This window comes from Gopherus evgoodei, chromosome 5 (genome assembly GCF_007399415.2).
Source record: "Gopherus evgoodei ecotype Sinaloan lineage chromosome 5, rGopEvg1_v1.p, whole genome shotgun sequence".
Taxonomy (NCBI): domain Eukaryota; kingdom Metazoa; phylum Chordata; order Testudines; family Testudinidae; genus Gopherus; species Gopherus evgoodei.
The window spans coordinates 13,878,945-13,902,184 of NC_044326.1; the positions used below are offsets into that span (position 1 = coordinate 13,878,945).

Sequence of the window (23,240 nt, forward strand, 5' to 3'; positions counted from 1 at the left end):
GGCCCTCGGAGATAGTTAAAAGTACTAGGTTGTTTCTATATATCTCTCCTTCATTTGACCCTTTTTGACTCTTTCCCCCCCATCCACCTATTAGCAACTCCTTAGCACTAGATCACTACAGTTTTGAGAACAGAGCCCCAGGGCTGTTCCCGCAATGCCAGTTAGTGGGCAAAATGTATTTGTGCATTGCTAAGCATATATCAGCAAAATGGAACTAGTCCAGTGACCGGATCTACAGTACATTTTACCTTGTTTTAATCTATCACCATGCTCCCAATCCTGCTATTACTCAGCTGTTTAGTTGCATGACCCACCACAAAGGGCCGCGTACCTCTCTACGAGGCCTGGGGATTTGTAGCGAATGAGGTCTATACTTCAGCAAATCATGTCCAGAGGAACCCCCCACCCCGGCTCTCAGAGCAGGATAAAGCCCTACAGGGAGTGTTCACTGCCTTGAGAGCAGCAGTAATGACATTAGTTTGTAAACTGCAGAGCTAAATGGAGCAGCACACCAGACCTGAGCGGGAGGAAAGTGGGGCCTTGGGAAGTGAAACAATTCAGATAGTTATCCTCTTTTACTAAAGGTTTGAGCCTGTCTCTACTGAAGCCAATAGCAATATTCCCGTTGACTTCAGCAGTACAGGGGAGGTCAGAGTAGGTTAGATAAATGTCTATTAGGGATGGTCTAGACAGTATTTGGTCCTGCCATGAGGGCAGGGGACTGGACTCGATGACCTCTCGAGGTCCCTTCCAGTCCTACAGTCTATGAGTCTATGAGATGGGAACTCCTGACTTTCACTGAAACAGCGGCACCTAGTGCAAATACAGCCAAAAGCATACCCACAGAATTTTCAAGGGATGGATGGAGCAGATCTACTTCAGTGATTTTCATTACTGCATTTTTTCAAGAGGATTAAAATTTGTGCAGGATAACTATGTTTTTTGACCATAACTATGAAGAGGGTTCTAGCCCACAAAAGGTTATGCCCAAGTAAATTTGTTAGTCTCTAAGGTGCCACAAAGACTCCTCTTTTTTTTTTTCTTTATGCAGGGGTCGCAATTTTGAATCTCTCAGCCATAAAATTCTAGGACTGTTACCTAAGTTATTCATCCGGTGCGGCTGGCCTTGACTACCTGTTGGCATTAGATTATATCAACAGGCTATTTCATACTAGACTCATCACTGGACATGCCATCAAAAAGGACAGCTATTAGTTATGTCACAAGAAAGTACTAAATTTACACAGAGTAAGGTGCAACCAGCTGTGACTCTAAGGAGAAAATGCATAAGGTACAGTATCCATGGTGAAGATTTACATATATACACATCCCTTTTCAGACTTAGTGGGGCCTTAACTAAGGCCAATCATAAACTTAGAGAAACAAAATCAAGCTTTTGAACTCTGATGTTTTGGTAGCCCAAGCACAGTAGACATTTAGGTATTTTTAACCAGTCAGCCGTACCATAGAAGGAGCTGGCAACATTTTGTGGAAAAAAAGAAATACCAGGAATTGTTTGGAACTATACAGTTACGGGGACACTATCTACTTGATAAGGGCTCAAAACAGGGTTTTTAAAAGACTTTAAGATCAACAAAACTGCTCCCACGACCTTCCCTTCTTCCTCCAAGATTCCAATGAACTTGCAGTGTTTGTAACTGGAGCATTGCCCCAGTGTGCGGACACAAAACAGCCAGAAAGTGAAGTTGACCAGATATGATGTCTGTAAACAAACACAAAACTCACTAGTCTATTTTCATGGAAATGCACTGAGGAAACAAACAACATTAATGGTGAAAATCATTTAAAAATATTTCAATTCTAATTTATGACAATGAATTGCCTGCTTGTTTTGGATGCAGATCCTATTGAAGTCAATGGAGCTCTGCTGGTTTACATGTGTTGAGATTCTGGATCATATATGTTAAGACAACAGTGTCTCTTTAAACTAAACAGATTGCAATATATCAAGTGCAATGAGGTAACCAGAGAATTAAAAAAAAATACACCTTTAAAAATCCTTTTAAAACATCACACAGGAAAATATTTTGAACAGGTAACAGTGGCATCGTAAAAAGGCATAACAGGAACAACTTTTAAAGATAAAAATGGATAACATCTAAATCTCAGTGTATTGCCGCTATAGTCAATGCATCCAGAGAGAACTGTTTGTTACAAAGAAACAGAGTATTTAGTTTGTCAGTAATGCAATCACTTCTCATCTCATAATAAACCGGGTTTTATTGCAATTATTTGGGGGTGGGCAAGGTTAGCGAGGTCTTGCTGGACTTTCATGCTCTTTCTGTAGTTGAGAGAACAGGAGTGAAGAGTGCATGAAGGGAAACACTGAAGCAGGCAGGGGAAGGAAGGAAGGAGGAGACAGAGAGGGCATTAACAAGTGGCAAGTCTGAGCATATTGAATAATGTCAGCTTTTTTAAAAATCTACTACAAAATGCAGAGGTTACAAAGGGAGGCTTTGGGTTTAGTGGGACTTTACACATGGTAGGGGGAGGGAACATTTACATTCTGAGAATGGATAGAGTGAAACTATCCACAAACCGAGGCAGCTTCAAGCCTCATCATTGTTGCTTGTGGCTTTTAGTTAACACAGGGTCAGAAGGGAAGGTCAAAGGGGAAGGATTATGCTTACAGGACCAACCCACCTCATCTGTGTGTGGAACATTGATCTTACAGCCTCATGACTGAAAGACAAAACAAACATCTGCAGTTTACACAGGTACACGTACGACACAAGCAAAATGGAATCGGCACATACAGTATGTGGAACAGTAGCTGCTCACGGCCTGGGGGACATACAGGGGTCCCAGGGACAGACACGTATCCAATTGCAGGGTGGAGTCTGAAGCGATGTAGCTCTCTGCTGCCACTATACAGCTGCTGTAACCGAATCGGCCATCGGTGGCCTGGGGCAATTTCAGCTGGCAGCTGTCCTGGCACTGTGACTTAAGAAGCATTCTGCACAAGACTGCATGTGAGTGTCAAGGGGGAATCAGGTCTATCTGCAGTTAGTTTAGCCATGGACAGGTGTTATCTGCTAGGATCTAGGCATATATGGACAGCCTCAGTCACTGATGAGAAAGACTTATATTTTGCAACATTATGGAAAGAATGGATCTGATTTTTTTTGATAAATCATGAATCACTCTATTGACACCAATAGATATACACTGGCTTAAAACCAGTGTGAAAGGAAAATCAAACCCAGTTATTAGAAACATAGAAATGATCATATCTGATCAGCCCCATTAAAAATAATGGCAAAATACCCATTGACTGTTATGGGAGTAGGCCCCATCACCTCTTACTGGTTTCAGAGGAAGACAAGAAATGGCCATAATGCACCTGGCTAATTGTGAGAGGGGTGGAGAGTGTCCTTCCTGACTCCACTGAGTGGTCAGCAGATGTCCCGAGCATGATATTTGTTCACAAGTTTACCCACTTTACAAGTCTTGGTAAATTCATTGAGGGGGAAACTGCATAGAGATCTGGAGAATACCAGTGTCTGGGACATTTTTTTGAGAGGGGATTTGGGAGAGCAGTAATTAACTAGATGATAAACCATCTGTAAAGTCATGATTTAAACCATCTTAAATGTATGACTTTTCATGGAGAAAAACCGTCCACATTTTCCAGGGAAGTTAATTCTGAAACTCAGCTGAATCTGCCAGCTGCAGGGCCCCTTGGTTTGCCAGATGAACACTTGTTTCCTAAGCACTGTACTGAGACCTCCAACTCACTGCACATAGGGCCCTGGAAATCTAGAGCTAAAATAGTAATAGGTCTCAGGAGCCATGAGAAACAGCAATGTTCCAAGCAAAGGTGCAGATTCTAAGCTCAGACATGTGGTGGGCGTTGATGTGCATCTATGTAATTGATTGCTAGTGTGCTCACACATTGCTAGTGTGCTTGCACTTCCTCAGCACAGCCCAGAGTATGGGGACCCAGGAGACCTTGTCTGTGGCAGAACCTCACTGACATCACAATACAGGGGGGCAGGCTCTTACGAGGCCATGGAGTAGGTGCACTTCCCCTGTGCCTTGCAGAGGCCAGCTCCAGAAGGAGTCTTGGCCCATGGCTGCACGATCGGCATTTGGGAGCAAGGTGAGGGAAGACCACTAGATCAGCTGTTACGTGGATTCTTGGGCCATCGCTCCCAATGGAGAGGGATACAGGCAGTGTGGAAGCTAGTTCTACAGCTGTGGCTGGAGTAGCAAGTGTGGAGAAGCTCCACTGCCATCCTGGGAGCAGAGAGGAAAAGTTCCTGCAGCCCAGGCCCTGGGTAGATCTGCAGTGTGCAGCCCAGGTCTGTGCAGCTGTGTCAGGTGGCAATGGCAAATAATCACAGAAGGAGTCACTTTCTTCTAGCACTGAACAAAGACATTTATTAGGAGCAGGGAAACAGTATTGTCCTGAAATCTACTCTTTCTTTGTTTCCCTGGAAAGTTTCTGCCTCAGAACATCCCCAGCCCTCTTCCTGCCACAGATTAAAGAAACAATGCATGTACCCTCATTCACGGGGGAGGATTTGAGGTGTATGCACAGTAGTGGAGTCCTAAAGAGACAGGCCAGAGTGTGCCACACATCTGAGATTAGAATGCAGCTCAAACTATTCTCCATCTTTTGAAGGCAAACACTTGGCATGACAGATAGCTCTGCAAGTAACCCAGGCCTGGTGTGCAGTGCCTATTGAAAGTGAACTGGAATGCCTTTTTAAAAAAATAACCAAATGGTTTAAATTCAGTAATAGAACATGTGCCTGGGCGTACATAACTGCCAAAGAGCTAAGATCAGATGTGAGAGTTGTTGATCTCACTACTTCGCTATCTATCTATCTTGTGAAAATAGGATGTGACAAACCCTACGAACGATATAGCCATTCTGAAGTTTTCTTATTTTAATTAAAGTGACAGCAGTTTTGCTCGGATTTATACGCTGTGTGCCAGATCCCCAGCTAGTGTAAGTCAGCATAGGTCAGTATAAGTCAATGGAGCAATGCCCATTCACACCAGCTGAGGATCTGGCCTTCCTTGTATGTTAAAATCTGCGGGCATGATCCCAAGAGGTGCTGAACACACATGCACCCCTCCCATTGACTTGGCTGGACAAATGTTCTGGCAGCTGGCAACCTACCAGCCCTGTCCAACTGGTCTGCTGGTGCTGTGTTTTCCACTGGAACTTGTCCAATCCCTTTCAGTCTCAGCTATTATTTTTAGCTGACCCCAGGAGGAATTGTGGGTGCTCGGCACCATATTTACCTGAGGGTCTCCGTTCACATACATCAGTCACAATTGATATTAAGGTTCCATTTATAAATGGTTTATTAAGGGTTAATAAATGATTACTAGGAGTTATAAGCATGTCAGACACATGAGTATATTGTGTTATAGATGGTTATAAACTCATCAAGGTATTATATGTGGTTACAAGCCACAGTTATAAGCAACCTATTACCTGGACTTTGATAACAATTGCTTTACCATAAACATCCATTCACTGTAAATTATTTATAAGTGGAACCTTAATATAAAGTGTAACCAATATGTCTTGTTACTCTTTTACTCCATTTGAGTGTTATGGGCCTGATCCAAAGCCCACTAAAATCAATTGAAACAATGGCTTCAAGGGTTTGGACCAGGCCTTCTAGGTGTCTTTTGCGTATTTGTTTTGTGCACCAAAAAACAGTAAGAACAATAACAACAAAAGACAGAAAAAGCAGCAGACCTGCAGCTCACCACGAAGGGGTCTGGCTTTCCTGTGTCTAATATTTTGTTTTCCGCAAACAAGCCAGAAAAAGAGGAAACCGAGGGATTTTCCCAAGGTGCACAACGTGAGGCTTGGGACCAAATCTGGAAAATGAGTCAAGCATTGGGGCAAACGTCTCCCCCGTCCCTTGGAATGGAAATGTACTCACTTGCCGTTGTTGAATATGACAGTGCAGTTAGGCCAGCAGTCATGGTTCACCAGGCAGAGATTGGGGAAGACGCCCACGCCAACAGCCTGCAGTCCCCTTTGGTCACTCAGGGTGAAGCCATTGCAGTTTATCTAGCCCCCAAAACATAGGCAAAAAAAGTATTAGGGAAGGAGAATAATGGTGAAATCTTGGCTCTATTGAATTCAACAGGTGTTTTGCCATTGACTTAAACGAGCCCCAGATAGCACCCTAGATTATGGAATATTTTTCACTGATTCTTCATAAAATGTGTATTTTCTGTGCTCCAGGCATAGGGGCGTGGCCTTCAAATTTTGGGAACAAGGGAGAGATACACACAGGGAGTGCTAGAAACAGCATCCTTTAGCCTGAACAAAGCACGAGAAAGTTCACAATGCAGAACTCTAGCAGATAGACTGCATGATCTAAAGCAAACACTGCAAAATACTGTCTGCTAATATTTATTCCCATTTGTAAATGCGGTTGCTTTGAGTATGTTAAAGCCCCTTTTGTGTTCATTTTCTGCAAATATTCTAGCAAACAAGTCACATGGGAAAAGGGACTTTTAAGCAATTTGTGCAGAGCAGTCACAGGAAGCAAATTCCAAACTTGTGAGAGTACCTGGATCAACCTAATTCTACAGGCTACACTCACCCAATCTGAGAACACAACGTCACGTGACCTCTGTATCCAAATAAAAATAACCCAGTTCGTAATGACTTTCACCTACCACATCCTGGCAACTCCCAAATGATCAACAAACTGAGAATTATTTGCAGTCATTATTCAGTGACTAATTTCAGTAACAAAAAACATAGGCTGTTCTAACACAATTCACAGACAGAAAATGAGGGGAAATCCTTCAAATGAATTGTTCACTAGATAATAATTCACTCAACTACTATCTGTTTTATTTCCTTTCCTGGCCTCCCTGGTCCTATCCTCCAGCCAAGGACCAGCAGAGTGTAGTCTAGCAGTTAGCAGAGGTGAGAGGGATTCTGGACTCTGTTATTCCTGCCACTGACCCATTGGACAGGTTCCTTCTGCTGGAGCAGCACAGAGGGAGCAGAGACTGGCTGCATCCCCCCAGCTGAGCGTCAGCATAGCCAATTCCTATGCAATCTCCCATTGGCCCCTGGTGCAGGGAGAAGGAATCACTGGAGCACACTCTGTCCATCTATCCTCAGCTGGTGATGGTTCTTTGGGACTGTTTATGTTACTGCACCCTCATGTTGACTCTCACTTGCACCGGGGCCAGGCAGAGAATCAAAGCCATAACTGGTTCACTGAGGTGCACAGGCACCAACTTTCTCATTTCCCTGGAGGAGCTTGACCCCTGCTCTGCCCCAGGCACTGCCCTCACTCCACTCCTTCCCCCAAGGCCCCACCCTGCCCTACCTCTTCCTGTCCCTATCCCACCCCCACCCTGCCTCTCCCTGCCCCTGCTCCATCTCCCCCACACCCCGCCTTTTCCCACCCCCGTTCTGCTGCCACCCCACCCCCTTCTGTCTCCTCCTCGGAGTGTGCCCCACCTTTGCTCTGCCCCATCCCGCCCAGTGCCTCCTGCCCACCTCTGAACAGCTGATCCGCAGCAGATGGGAGGCGCTGGGAGGGAGTGGGAGGGGCTGATCGACAGGGCCACCGGTGGGTGCTGAGCACCCACTCTTTTTTCCATGGGTGCTCCAGCCCCAGACTTACTTTCTGTAGTCCACTTTGATGGAATTGGCCTCGTTAGCACTACAAAAAGTAATTTTCTCTCTGTTGACATTCACCCCTTCTTGTTGACTGTTGAGAATAGGCCACTTCCACCTTGATTGACACTAACCCAGGAACCAATCCCTGCAATAAACCCCATTGCCAACTCTGTCCACATATCTATTCCAGTCACACCATCATAGGACCTAACCACATCAGCTACACTATCAGGGGCTCATTCACCTGCACATCTACCAATGTGATATACGCCATCATGTGCCAGCAGTGCCCCTCTGCCATGCATATTGGCCAAACCAGACAATCTCTACACAAAAGAATAAATAGACACAAATCAGACATCAAAACTGTAACATGCAAAAACCAGTAGGAGAGCACTTCAATCTCCCTGGACACTTCAACAAAAAAACTTCAAAAAACAGACTTCAAGGAGAAACTGCAGAACTGGAATTAATTTGCAAACTGGACATAATCAAATAAGGCCTGAATAAAGACTGGGAGTGGCTGGGTCACTACAAAAATTAATTTTCCCTCTGTTGACATTCACCCCTTCTTGTCAACTGTTGAGAATAGGCCACTTCCACCTTGATTGAATTGGCCTCGTTAGCACTGACCCACCACTTGGTAAGGCAACTCCATCTTTTCATGTGTGGTAATATATATACTGTTTCCTGTATTTTTAACTCTATGCATCTGATGAAGTGGGGTTTAGCCCAATAAAACTTGTGCCTAAATAAATTTGTTAGCCTCTAAGGTGCCACAAGGATTCCTCATTGTTTTTCCTCACTTTGTAAAGGATTGGGAAAGCCTCTAGTGAAAACTGCAAACTACTTTACTGGAAAGTGTTGTTCTGACCACACCTAACTACTTATGCATATGCATGAGGTTTTCAACCCTCTTTTCTTTATTTGTACATCCACACCCTGTGAATAGTGGGGTGACCCATTTTACATAGGTGGTTTCTTAGTTCCTCTTATTCTCATAGCAGCTACACACAACAAGTACCCTGCAGTCAGGACAGGACATTCCATGATTTTACAATCAGATGTCTCATGATCTTGGACAACAGCTTGCAGTTTATTGCAGTCTCGGTTTCCATAATGTTAACTATTGGCACATCTTTTTCAGTAGTCTTGTGGACTTGCTGACATAGGGTTATTCCTACGTCATCCACTCATGTCAAGTGTTCTTAAGTCTATGGCCTAGTTTGTCTAAGCAAAGATCTTACAGGCCTCAGCCTGTAGGCTTGCATTCCAGCCATGCTTTACTTATGTATCTAATACACACTCATCAGTCCTAAATACTTGTCAATCTTATACTTCTACAATCCTGCAACTTCAATCTATTTAGCATACATTGATTATATATGCAACAGCATATGCCTTGACCATAACGCCATATAGCACAATGATAAATGGATGATAAAATGAACTAATTGGCTACAGGAGTGAGTGACAGAAGGCTCATTTTCAGCCTTCTTTGTGAACTCAGCATAGCCCTCATCCTTGGGCATTATAAATAGCTCTCTCTTTGTTCTCCCAGGAGGCTGACATACCACTCCAAATATATGAGAGATGTACTGCATGCCAAACTGCTGGCTCTGGGGGGGCCAGAAATTGAGGAAACTCTCCACGTCGGCTCTCAGCTCTTTCTTCTCCTCTTCTCCGAAGTTCTCCACGTGGTTCTGCAAGTCATCGATGGAGACCAAGCAGCCCTCTGTAAGGCCGCCTCCCTCTCTCTCTATCCTCCACATGATGCGGGCTGCCAGCCTGGCCAATACAGAAGCATGTTAGGAAACTCTAGTGTGCTAGTGCAATTCACAGACAATCAAACCCAGGCCCAGCAAGGTGGCAGGGACCGAATAGAGGCCATCACATTGCAATAGGGCAAAGCAGGGGTAGGATTTGGCCTTGATGAATTTCTCATCTGGAATTAGTTCAATCAATGGCTCCTGGCTCCCTTTGCAGGTAGCTACCAAAACAACTGAACATGCCCTTCAAAGCACAGAAGGAAAACAATGTAGAGACTTAAAGGAGAAAAGTGACGAGAATTTTCTGTTGTTTGTGTCCTCTCTCTAGTTGTGTAAAGTAAAGCATGAAACTCTTAAACCAGGGAGTTTGGTAATTTTTTTGTTTTCAGAACATGGTACAAAATGTATCAACTTGTGGCTCTAGTTACAGTGCTTATCTGGCCCTCATCACCTGGGTATCTGAGCACCTCACACTCTTTAATGTATACATCCTCCAAAGGCAGGGAGTGGGTGCTACTACCCTCATTTTACAGATGGGGAACTGAAATAGACTAAGTGTCTTGTCCAAGATCACAGAGAAAGTCCATGGCAGAGCAGGGGATTGAACCTAGGTCTCCAGCCACACTCTAACCACTAGTCAATCCTTCCTCTAGAGAGTTATTGAGCTAAGAAATGGCACATTCTTACTCACCCCACGCACCCACTCTCCACTCCACTCTATGTGTATCCTCTGGGACTCCAGCACCACCCCTGGCAGAGCTCCCAGAGCTAGTGGCTTCCTAGTGGACCTCCATGAAGGGGGGTTCTCCTGTGGAGTGGAACCATCGAAGGATAATGTACCCTGAGCTCCACAGGCCCCATGGGTGGACAATGTGCACAGTGCGACTGTTAACGCCACTTTAAAAGTGGCAATGAGGTCTCCATCCTTCCTGTGCTTGTCTTGCAGGCTGAATACCCACACTGGTGGTTGGCAACACACACTTGAATTCCAGAGCCGTCTGAGTGATTGCTAGCCCCTGGAGCTATGTTTGCCACTAGCTAACAATACCTTTCAGTCTCATGTATCACAAAGGGGTATTTTTATACAGAGGCTATTAATAGCTAGGCTGATAAGTGAAGGAACTCGACAGACTAAACCCAGGGAAAGCAGGTGGCAATTCCATGTCCTAGCGAAAGACAACCTGCTTTTTAACTTCTTATTTTAAGGGGAGATTAACTTGCTTCACTGCAGAAATGTTTGTTATTTTCTGGATGGCAAGAGCTGTCAACTTTGCTGTTGGGAGGAATGGCTTTTAGACATACCTTCCTTAGGGCTATCAGCAGATTCTCCAGTTTATTTGGAGAGATTAAATGAAAGGCCAAAGCTATTCCCAGCTCTCCTCACTGCTCTAAGCTGTCTGTCCCTGCAACTCCAAACATTCAGTAGCTTCCCAAGCAATGAATGTATTTTCTTCTCCTCTGCTGTGTTATTTATACAGGACTAGAAGTGTACACAGCACTGTTCAGTAGGTGATTGGGGTTGGACAAAGAGCAGGTCCCTGCCCCAAAGAGCATGTATGGGTACACCAGTGTGACACAATACAAAACAAACACAGAGTGGCATACAGTCAAGGTCAGATGGTACAACAGGTCCATCTCCCAAGAGGCCCTAGGTCTTAGAGGCCCCCAAAGCCCTTCCAAGCAATGGCAGATCACATGCAGAGTTCAGGGCCCAACAGAACTTCAAGCTACAGTTCCATCGGGAAGGCCCGACTGCTGGAGAAGAGTGAGGACAGGGATTCAGGTGGGGTCAGGCTGGACTCAGCTGCCCAGTTTTTGAATACAGTTTGCTTCTGTGACAGCTGCCCTCTTGGCCAACACAACAAGGGCCTCCACAGCTACAAGCACGACCTGCTACAGGTTGACCTAGAGCCCAGCGTTCAAGCTGGGGGCTGTAACAACTCATATCCTCCTCGAATGAGTGGGTTATGCTACAGCATTATGTTCCCGAGACAGCCTGTAAGGCCCAACATGTTTGCGTGCTGAATTCAAACGTTCGCGACAGCAAATGGCAGGTGGGCAGTGCAGGTGGCAGGCCACGAATTGAGAGTCACAGTCATGGTTGGCTCCAGTTTTTTTGCCACCCCAAGCAGCAAAGGAAAAAAAGAAAGAAAGAAAGAAAAACCCGATTGAGCTGGTGCCGAAGAGCCACTGAAGAGGAAGAGAGGGAGTGAAGAACCCGCCGCCGAATTGCTGCCAAAGACCAGGAGGTGCTACCCCAATAATGTGCTGCACCTTTCTATTGGCCGCCTCAGGCACCTGCTTCCTTTGCTGGTGCCTGGAGCCAGCCTGGTCATAGCAAAGGGAAGAGAGATAAGGGACTCTCCCCATCCTATCCCTCTTGGTGATGCAGTACACAGAGCATAACCCCTTCCCAGAGCCCCTTCAGAAACCCCTTCTGTCTCCTTTCCCTGGAGGCCCTCGCCTGCCACTTGACACACTGTGCACAGTCAGTATGGCATGATGCAATGCAAAGCACACTCAGCCATGTGCAGCTCTGAGGGCTCAGCTGCTTCTAGGGACGAGTGAGGAAATGGTTTGAGAGAGGAAGGAACCTGACTCTTTCTTTGTGTTGCATTCTTCTCCACTGTGCATTGTAGATGGACCTTTAGCCACCAATGATCCTCACCAATGCCACAGCCATTCAGAACTTCCCAGAGACAGCAGGGATGGAGACTGTAAGTCTCCTGGGGCGAAGACAGTCTAACGTTTGTACAGCACCTAGCACAATGGGGTTCTGGTCCAGGATGAGGGCTTCTGAGCGCTAGCACAATACAAATAATCTGCCTGCTCCAAGAAGCACAAGCTCCTACCACTTGAGCTAAAAGGCAATCCCCTATTGCTCTTTCCAGTGTAGAATCTAAGATACACAAGTGAGCAGTTCTGATTCCATACACTAGAGCAGTGGTCACCAACTGGTCGATCACAACCAACTGATCAATCCTAGAGACTCCCTGTAGCGGAGCAGTTACCCGCTCCAGCCCTGGAAGGGTTAAAACCAGCCCCAGGAGAGGGCTGGGGCTGTGAAGCAAAGCCTGGGCTGATTGAGGAAGGCAGTAACAGCTGGGACCATGCCCCAGTCAGGCCCAGCTGATCCCTATAAGAGGCTGTGAGCCAGAACCCAAACACCCTCTCTCTGCTTGTAGAGAGAAACGAGCCTGGCTGCTAGGGAGTGGAGCAGGGCTGGGGGAAAGCTAGAGGAGCTGGGAGCTCCAGCCTGGAAAGCCACCTGGCTGTGGGCCTAGCTGAGGGCCTAAGACAAGTACTGGGGTTGCAAAGGGGCAGCCCAGCAATAGGTAGAGGCAGCAGGTCCAGACCCAACCTTGCCTATGATGAGTGGCTTATGCTGCAGTCTGCCCCAGTGTGTGGAGGGTGAGTTGGTGACTGGCAGTAGCCTATGACTGAGGTGAGGTGGGGGTAGTGGGTGGGGGTTCCCCTGAGTGGGGAGACCTGGAGAAACAGTGGAGGTACTGCCAGGGGGCAGCACCCAGTGAAAGGGTCACCTGGGGTCTGGGAGGGACACAGGGGGCCAGCGGTAGTGTGACACCGGCCAACAGGGGGTGCTCTGGAGGCTGGAAACTAATTCCCCGAGATGACCAGCAGAAGGTGCCACCGGGTTAGTCTACATGCTGTTACACTCTCCCAGTCAATCACGATCGCTGGTGGTGCAGCGGGGCTGACCACTGCCACTAAGGCAGGCTCCCTGCCTGCCCTGGCCCCACACTGCTCCTGGAAGTGGCCAGCGTGCCCCTACAGCCCTAGGGGACAGGGGTCTCCATGTGCTGTCCTGCCTGCAAGCACTGCCCCCGCAGCTCCATTGGCTGGAAACAAGAAACTGTGGCCAATGGGAGCTGCAGAGGTGGAGCCTGCAGAGAGGGGAAGCATGCAGAGACACATGCCCCCTGCCCATCCAGGGACTGTAGGGGCATGTTGGCCCCTTCCGGGAGCAGCATACGGTCAAGGCAGCCAGGGAGCCTGCTTTAGCCTTGCTGCACTGCCACCTGGGAGCTGCCAGAAATAAATGCTGCCCGGCAGGAAGCTGCACCCCAGCCCTGAGCCCCCCTCTTGGAGCCAGCACCCCATACCCCTTCCTGCACTTTGAACCACCTCTAGCACCCCAAGCCCTGCCCCAGCCCTGAGCTCCCTCCCAGAGCCCACACCTTGTACCCCCTCCTTCACCCTAACACTCTGCTCCAGCCCAGAGGCTCCTCCTGCACCCAAACTCCCTCCTAGAGTTTGCACCCCTCACCCCCTCCTGCATCCCAACCCCTGGCCCTAGGCTCTGCCCAGAGCCCATTACCACACTGTGAACCCCTCGGCCCCTGCCCAGAGCCCACAGCCCCTTCTGAAACCCAACCCACTGCCCCAGCCTGGTGAAAGTGAGCGAGGGACAGATGGGGGGATGGAGTGAATGGGGTGGGGCTTCAGGGAAGGGGTGGGGCCTCAGGGAAGGGGCAGGGTAGATCCTGGGTTGCCCTTAAATTCAAAAAGTGATCTTGGAAGTAAAAAGGTTGGAGACCACTGCACTCCCACTTTTTTCCTACCTTAAGGGAAAGCGACAGGTAGGGAGGGGTGGAGAGGAGCAAGCACAGAAGAGGAAACCCCCCCTCAAGCCTACATTTCTCAGGCATACTCAGGAACCAGACCAAAATCATCACCCTTGCCCTCTCACCTGATGTTTTCGTTGGGCGCTTTCCCATGCGCCTTGATGGCAGAGCATTCATGTTTGTGGTTCAGCCAGGCGTCCTTCTGGCAGGTTCGATCACAGTAGTGGGCAAACTTACACTGACCACAACGGTGGAGCTTCTCCTGCCTTTTAAAGCAGGTGTGGCAGACCAGATGAGTCAGGCTAAAAAGACAAAAGGAGAGGCAGTCAGCAACCAGGAAAAGTCCATCGGATCCCGATCCAGACTTCCCAGCTGGCCCCAGGCTCCAAGGAGACGTTCCTAGGGAGCATAGCCTAGGTCCTAACTGTCACATTGCATCCATACGTTTTAGGGAAATATGCTTGAGTATGAATATGAGGTAACTGAAATATGCTTTATGCAAAAGGTCTCTTGTAAGGGCTCATTACGAAGCTTAAAATCTACTGAATATATTAATCCTATTTGTATGAATATATCATTCTTGTATCTGAAACTAGAAATATGAAGTATAAACTCTGAGGTCCTATTGTAATTATGCAAAGTGTGGGACATTAATGGTGGTTTAGAATCTTGATGGCTCATATTGACTAGGACAACTGGTTGTAAATGGTTTATTTACTGGCAAGTTTTCCTGTGTATCTGTGGGCCAGCCTGAGGTAATAAAGAATGAGGGCTTACAGTGGCATGTGTCTATTTAGAAGGTGGGGTGGGAACCCAGAGAGACAAAAGATTCCTGCCTTGTGCCAAAACTATAAAAGGGGGTGGAGCAGGACAAAGAATCTGTCATGGAGCAGGGCCGTCCTTAGGATTTATGGTGCCCTAGGCAGGATTATTAAACTGGTGCCCCTGTGCCTGTCTTGCTCTTAGCAACACAAACATAAGTACACTATTGGAAAACTTGCCACATGCATGTTATTAAAACCAGTTTAACGTAGTTAAGCCACTGTAATGCTGATGGACTAGCACGAAAGAAGTAGCACTATAGAAAAAATTCTGGTTTGACAGAATGATGCAAATAATATAATTTTTTTAATTTGTCAATATTTTATTGGAAATTTATATGAAGAGGTATTGAAACGAGGATTTGTTTTTAATTAAAAGCAATCTTTCTGGCTTTTTTGGCTGCAAAATCAGGAATAATGTCATCGTATGACAAAGTGATGTCTTGTTCGATTGCAAGAATAGCAAGACCATTTAAGTGTTCCTGACTCCTTGTAGAGCAGAAATAGTTTTTAATGAGCTTTAGTTTTGAGAAACTCCATTCTCCTGATGCTACTGTTACAGGAATTGTCAGTAGAATACAAGTGGCAATGTATACATTAGGATATATGTCAACAAGTTTGCTGGTATGAGTAAACTGTACAATGTCCATCATCGATTTTGCATGTGGCAACACGGATGACAGTATACTCAATTCTTCATACAGTTCAAGTCCATTTAAATCAAAATGATAGCCGTGGTTCAGGAGGCTTTCTAGGTCAGGGGTCCCCAACACGGTGCCCGTGGGTGCTATGGCGCCTGCAGGGGCCTCTCTGTGCACCTGCGTACTGGCCAGCGGGCAAGTATCTGCTGAAATGCCAGCAAAATTCGGCGGCATTTTGGCTGTGATGACTCTGGATGACGCCGCTTGCTGCCGATAAGCATCATCATCTAGAGGCATCGCCACTGAAATGCCGTCGAATTTCAGCGGCATTTTGGCGGATGCTCGTCCACTGCCACGGTCCTTTGTCTGGCGGGTGCCAGACGCAAAAGGTTGGGGACCACTGCTCTAGGTTCTTGCACTTTGTCATTAGTTGCTCTTGTTTTCCTATTTCCTTGAATTTAGTCCTGCTCAGCCCTCTACCAGCTGAGTGAATGGAACCCCAGGCCGACAGCGGGTTGAGTGGCTCAGCCAGGGTCTCAGCCGCTGGCCTTCTCAGCTCGCTGCCAGCCTGGGGTTCCTTGGGGGTCCCCAGGCCAGCAGTGGGTGCTGAGTGGGGCCAGCGGCCAGGACCCCGGGTGGCAATGGGGCAGCTGCCGGAACCCCAGAGCAGTGGTAGGCTCAGCCGCTCAGCCTGCCTCTGCGTGCCATCAAAAATCAGCTCGCGTGCTGCCTTTGGCACGTGTGCTGTAGGTTGCCGACTCCTTCTCTATACATTAGTAAGGAGATGAGCATATTACAGTTGTTGGAGGGCTCTATTTAGCAGTAACAGGGCTATAGGAAAGTCAGTCAACATTTTTAGTTTGTGTGATGAAAACTGGCCCACTCCCTTCCCCATCCCAAACTTGTCACAAATAATTGTCAACTTAATTTTCTGTTTTTGGCTAAGATATTGATTTTTTTTAAAAATATATATTGAAATTGAGTTCAGGATTGTTAGCAAGCATTTTTGGGGACCAAATTTGTTAAATGACAATCTTAAATGGAAACACAGTACTGCTTTCATGCTTGGCTCACCCCCCAGCCTGCTGATCCAACAGCTGCAGTAGAGGAGGAGATAGGTGGAAAACTGCAGGACCCCAAAATCCACTGCTTGGGGTGCAGAGTGGCAACAGCAGCAGCAAACCCTCAGGTCCGATCACATGCCAATGGGCACCACCGCCAGCCCAACTGACCATGGTGAAGTTAGCACAACATCTGATCTCAGGGACAGGGCACCCATGAAGCCACAGCAACTCATCCTGCCCTGTGCAGCTCCCCCCGGATGAGATGGATTACTGCCAGCCCAGGGGAGACATGCGCTTCCCAGCTAGGGTGACCAGATCCAGATGTCCTGATTTTAGAGAACCAGTCCCGATATTTGGGGCTTTATCTTATATAGGTACCAATTACCACCACCTAGGGTGACCAGACAGCAAGTGTGAAAAACCGGGACGGGGGCGGGGGGGAACAGGAGCCTATATAAGAAAAAGACCCAAAAATTGGGACTGTCCCTATAAAATTGGAACAACTTGTCACCCTACAGGTGAGTTCCTTCCCCCACTCCTTCCCAGAGACCCCAGCAGCCAATCCCCTCCCTCAGACTGTGCTGCATTCATCTCTCTCTAGGACCCAGCAGCCCTGCTCTTACATGCTTCCCATCTGTCCAAGCTCCCAGCAGAGTGGTGCCCCCACACCTAGTGGTCCCCTAGGCAGCTGCCTGTTCTGCCTATGGCTAAGGATGGCCCTGGTCATGAGAATACCCATGTTTACCACCTAAGATGTCTGCTGGAATTAACAAGTACTGTACACGGGGAAAGGATTAGGCCCAGATTAGGAAGGTGTCTAGTCTGTGAAAGAAGCTTACTGGAACATCTCTAGGGGTGAGATTACTTGTAATCAGCTTTTTAATGTATTAGGCTTAGACTTGCATGTTTTGTTTTATTTTGCTTAGTGACTTTCTTTTGTTCTGTCTGTTACTTGAAACCACTTAAATCCTACCTTTTATACTTAATAAAAATCACTTTTGTTTGTTATATACCCAGAGTAAGTGATTAATACCTGGAGAAGCAAACAGCTGGGCATATCTCTCTATCAGTGTTAGAGGACAGACGATTTATGAGTTTACCCTGTATAAGCTTTATACAGAGTAAAACAGATTTATTTAGGTTTTGGATCCCATTGGGAGCTGGATGCTGGAGATAGGTAACCTGCTGAGCTGTTTTTAAAGTCTGCAGCTTTGAGAGCGTGGCCCAGACCCTGGGTCTGTGTGGCAGCAGGCCAGCGCGTCTGGCTCAACAAGGCAGGGTTCTGGAGTCCCAAGCTGGCAGGTGATTTCAAGTTAGAAGCTCAGAGGTAACTTCAGCACATCAGAGGACAGTCCCAAGGGGGTCTCTGTGACCAAACCCATCACACCAACCCCATGAGGCATCATACCCAATAAACTGAATAATGCTGAGCAATATATTCCACATGCCTAGCGGGAAGGAAGGATAAACATTTCAAGCAAAGTGCAGTTAATATCAGCGTCTTTGCCAAGTGCTGTTGACTCTTTCCTGGGCTATAAGTATGAGAGAGCTTTTTTGTTTAAAAGAGGGAACAAATGGATGCATACCCCAGTCTGCCAAGCTTCCTGTCTCTAGCACATGCACTCCTGGTTTCCCATAGGCCCTTGTTAAAACATTGGCTGCCTGTCCACTGAGAATTTGCCCTAAAAATTCATTTAGTGAGTATTTAGAGGGGTAGCCATATTCGTCTGTATCAGCGAAAACAATGAGGAGTCCTTTTGGCACCTTTAGAGACTAACCAATTTATCTGAGCATAAGCTTTTGTGGGCTAAAATCCACTTTGGTTATAGCCCATGAAAGCTTGTGCCCAAATAAATTGGTTAGTCTCTAAGGTGCCACAAGGACTCCTCATTGTTTTAGTGAGTCTGTCACTCAACAGAACCAGAAAAAAACTGCCACACTCAGTGCAGAGGACCTGATCCTGACCTCTTTACACTGGTGTAACTTGAGAGTAACTCCTCTGAATTCAACAGATTACACTGAGTTCAAACCTGCGTGAGAGCCCAGGTGCCAAGCTCTCTGTGGCTTTTCTCACAGGTGAGAGACAAGCATTAATTTTCACCCCTTCTCTCCCTCCTGCAATGGTAGGTGTGGGACAGGCAGGCCTAAATCCCTCAGTGCACTGGGAGCAAAGAGAAATGGGAGGCGGGAGGCAAGAACTCCTCTCCCATGAAGCAGGTAAAGACACTCACCAATGTGAGTTTTTTCCCCTGTGTGTCAAATGAATAGCTGCCAAGCTGAGGTTTAAAACCTAGGAGTGCTGCCCCAGGCAGTCCCCACCCCCACACTTATTTTCTCTTCCTTATTCCCTCTCCTTCCTCCCTCTCCACTGACTCACCCTCCCACAGCCAAGAAATTCATGAAAGCGATTACTATGATTCTTCGCATCTCCCATAAGGGGCTGCTGCTAGCAAATCCATTTCAACAGATAGGAGTGCTCGCTTTGTCCACTGCGACATTTCTGCCACCTTCACACACCTCAGCAATACACATCATGGGGCTCCCTGGCTTGCTCTCCACAAGATGGTCCCCAAAGGCCCCAGCCAGAGCTGTTCCATCTTCCACATTACTTGGGAGGGTCCTGATTTTGGGCACCTCCTTGGGGATACCAGTTTCTACCTCCCATTTTCATTGAGAGTTTAGGATTTGCACCACTGTCCTTAATTTATAATGAAAGAGGTGCCAGAGCTCATGCAATTTTTTTCTTTCATAACTGACTATGAAGTGCCAAGCCTAGACGTGACAGGGCTCAGCCCTGGCACAAATTAAGATCTGGTCACCTCTGAGGTACAAAAAAAGGGACATCTGGGGTGATCCCGGGACCATAAAATAGGACCTTGTTTACTGAGCACCCTTGCCGATTTCTGAGAACTACCTCAAAAAAGGGGACAACTCTGGGAAAAACCTGTACAGGTGGCAACTCTACAGGAAGGGCTGAGAAGTGTGTGTGTGTGTGTGTGTGTGTGTGTGTGTGTGTGTGTGTGTGTGTGTGTGTGAGAGAGAGAGAGAGAGAGAGAGAGAGAGAGAAATAGAGAGAGAGAGAGTGAGTGAGTGAGTTCTGAGTGAGTGAGAGAGACACCTAGGATTTCTCCAGGACATAACCACAGAGAATTTGCCTAGGGCATAAACCACCCGTAACCTACCCACCACCATAGAGGCACGGCAAGAGCACTGGATAGCAATAAATCACCTGGAGAGATTTGTAGCAAGATGGCTAGTGCTGGCATGCACCACTGCCTTCTAATGGATGGCTACAGCTCTGCTTCACCTGCTAGGTATGTAAGCGGTCTCACAGAAATCAAAGGGGCCCCTCATATGCTTAAAGTTAGCTCATGTACCTTGCTGAATAGGGGCCTGTCCGAGTAAAGTGCACACTTAGAACAATCTATGGGAACAGTACTGCTTGTTACCACACGACTGACTACCTTTGTTTACAAAGCATTTACCAACTTCTCTCTGCAACTATTCCTTGTCACAATTGCAGCTCCCGCCATCTAGCCGGCTACTGTTTACCGTATCATTTTTCTTTCCTCTAAGAGCCTGTCTTAACTCCTGGAAAAACAGGTTTGTGACTGTTAGGGTGCATTGCAGACATAATCCTCTGCCTAAAGAAATATTAGGAGCCTGAAAGTTTCCAGAACACAAGTAGAATTGGGAAATAAGGAAAATGTCATAGAAACCTTATCAACTCTTCAACCTGAAACATAGCATATAAGTTATGGTGTGGGAATAGGAAAAACAAATGCACTTTTTAAATGCAGATCACCCTGTGTCTGGCAGGAATTTAAAATATTAAAGCACTAATTAAAAAAAAAGTCTGTAATGTAAAGTGGGTACGGCAGCAAGTGGGTAAAACAGGAATGTCCTCTCTGCCATGGTGCTGACAATACGTAAAAATAGACATCGAACACAAGCTTAGGGACAGCCGGAGGAAGGATCCAGTGGTTCAGGTCCTAGCCTGGGACTTTAGAGACATGGGTTCATTCCTCTGTCCTGTCACAGACTCCCTGCGTGACCCTAGGTAAATCATCTAGGTTCTAGGGTACATCTACGCTGCAGCTGGGTGTGTGATGTGCAGTTACCTGTGCTAGCTTTCATCTCGCTAGCTTGCTAAAAATAGCAGTGAGGATGCTGCAGCGTGAGCTGCACAAGCAAACATATGCCTGGAGGAGGAGGGAGGGTGGGTCAGCAGTTCTCACTGCTGTGTCCTCGCTGCTACTTTCAGTGAGCTACTAGATTAAAGAAGTGTGCGTGCCTGTATCCAAGTTGCTATTCACTGCCCTGGCTGCAGTGCAGACGTACCCTAAGGAGAGGTCTGCACTGTAATCAGAGCACGCATAGACATGCCTGAGCTAGTTTGGATCTAGCTAGCCACATAACAATAGTAGGGAAGCTGCGGGTATGGTGCCCTACATCAAAGGGGTGTTGTGAGGATAAATGAAGATAGTAAAGGTTGTGAGGTGCTCTCATTCTACCATGTAAGTGCCTTAGACAGTTTGGTTCATACACAGGGGAGTTCAGAACCTAAATTGACTCCTGTATAAGGGAATCCCCAATACACAGGGCTGCTTTCCAATGGTTTACACCCATCATTGATTTAGGTCTTTGATTTTAGACTGGGGATATGGCCCTGATTACAACCACAAGTGTAGCCGTACCTCTGTTTGGACAGATGAGATTACTCCTGCTCAAAACCAGCGTAAGCTCTACTAGTGCAAACAGCAGCCTGGTCTGTCTACACTAGCACTTGATTTATTATTTTGGTCATTAATACTGGTGTCCTGGCTACATTTGACCAATATTACTGTGTCCACCTAAAATCTACCTGCATTCAGGAGTTTTGCACTTTCATAGAATTTGTCTGTATTCTCTGCCCTCAGCTTTTGTTTAGTGTTGCCTGTCCACTGTTAAACAGCTCCCATATTCCATCCCAAAGTCTGGTAGCAGGTACTTCAATGGTTGGCAACTAATGACTGAAATCTACACAGGCCGCCAGTCTAGAAAAGGCTTCACTGCACTGCTGACATGGTGCTGTTTAAAAAAATGATAATATGATGAAAGTCAGTTAAACAAGTTCCACCAACACAGATTTTTTCTTTCCCAAATGCTTTATAAACTTTATGCACTAGAGGCCTGATCTTCAAACTCATATTCATGTTGTGATTAATGAACTTGTCTCCATTATTACTTTTTTGTGTAGTGCACCTTTAAACGGAGAGAAGACGCCCCTCCACATATACACAACTGCAGGGGTAACTGCCATTGGGCGTTCAGATGCAGCCTGCTACACAGGAAACACTCTCTGTGCTCTCCCATGAAGTCTTTAATTTTGTTGTCTCTTGTTTTAGTTATTCCCTTAATGCAAAATAAAGATCATTCAAATGGAAAGTGTGTGGTTGGTCTTTGTGTACAGACAACTACAACACATGGGAATGGTCTTTAATCCCAGTAGTGGCCCGTGGCCCCATTGACTCCAGCTGGACTATTTGCACAAGGCAGTATTGTCATGCTGTCTGGCGTGGTTCACAACTGTGAGTGCCTACCTCCGGGCAGGCTGTCAGAAAACAGGGCAGATAGCTGCTAGGGGTATGTTTCATAATTAGATTTCCCCAAGCCAGTAACAAAAGTGAACTCTTGGATCACTGTACCAGTCTTACCAGGGAGTTACAGGCAGTCCCCTTAGACTCTTCAGTCTATCTTTGTCATAAACAGATAGCTAAGGGTTAATGTCTCTTTCACCTGGAAAGGAGTAACCTGAAACACCTACAGAGGACCAATCAGGAAACAAGACTTTTTAAATCTGGGTGGAGGGAAGTTTGTGTCTGAGTTCTTTGTTCTTTGTCTTGTGTCTGTCCCTCTCGGCTATGGGAAGGATTTTTCTGTCTCCTGCTTTCTAATCTTCTGTTTCCAAGTTGTGAGTACAAAGATCATAAAACAATAGGGGTTATTGTTTTTTTTCTTTTGTATTTACATGTGTGTAGTTGCTGGAGTGTTTTGAATTGTGTTCTTTTGAATAAGGCTGTTTATTCATATTTCTTTTAAGCAATTGACCCTGTATTTGTCACCTTAATACAGAGAGACCATTTTTATGTATTTTTCTTTCTTTTTACATAAAGCTTTCTTTTTAAGACCTGTTGGAGTTTTTCTTTAGTGGTGAACTCCAGGGAATTGAGTCTGTAGCTCACCAGGGAATTGGTGGGAGGAAGAAGTCAGGGGGAAATCTGTGTGTGTTAGATTTACTAGCCTGACTTTGCATTCCCTCTGGGTGAAGGAGGGGAGTGGAGGGGGAGCTTGGTTCTCTCTCGGTACTTCTGTTTTCCAGGACTGGAAATAGGGAGGGTGGAATCCCTCTGTTTAGATTCACGGAGCTTGCTTCTGTGTATCTCTCCGGGAACCCAGGGAGGGAACACCTGGAGGGGGGAAGGGAAATGGTTTATTCCCCTTTGTTGTGAGACTCAAGGAATTTGGGTCTTGGGGTCCCCAGGGATGATTTTTGGGGGGACCAGAGTGCCCCAAAACACTCTAATTTTTTGGGTGGTGGCAGCTTTACCAGGTCCAAGCTGGTAACTAAACTTGGAGGTTTTCATACTAACACCCGTATTTTGGACGCTAAGGTCCAAATCTGGGAATATGTTATGACAATCTTGCCACCCAGACAAACTGGACTTTGTGATA

At 46.6% G+C, this 23,240-nt stretch overlaps 1 protein-coding gene across 2 annotated transcripts in view; it reads right to left on the reverse strand.

The window, feature by feature from the left end:
- Positions 1-23,240, reverse strand: part of SMYD1 (SET and MYND domain containing 1) — a 46,654-nt gene that overhangs the window by 14,964 nt on the left and 8,450 nt on the right. The window contains exons 2-5 of one of the 2 annotated variants that reach the window (XM_030565459.1): positions 14,126-14,302; positions 9,220-9,433; positions 5,934-6,064; positions 2,665-2,703 (exon numbers count right to left, since the gene is read on the reverse strand). In XM_030565459.1, coding sequence (XP_030421319.1) covers positions 2,665-2,703; positions 5,934-6,064; positions 9,220-9,433; positions 14,126-14,302 — 561 coding nt within the window. The remainder of the gene's footprint in view (positions 1-2,664; positions 2,704-5,933; positions 6,065-9,219; positions 9,434-14,125; positions 14,303-23,240) is intronic. The other variant, XM_030565460.1, reaches the window with a different exon arrangement.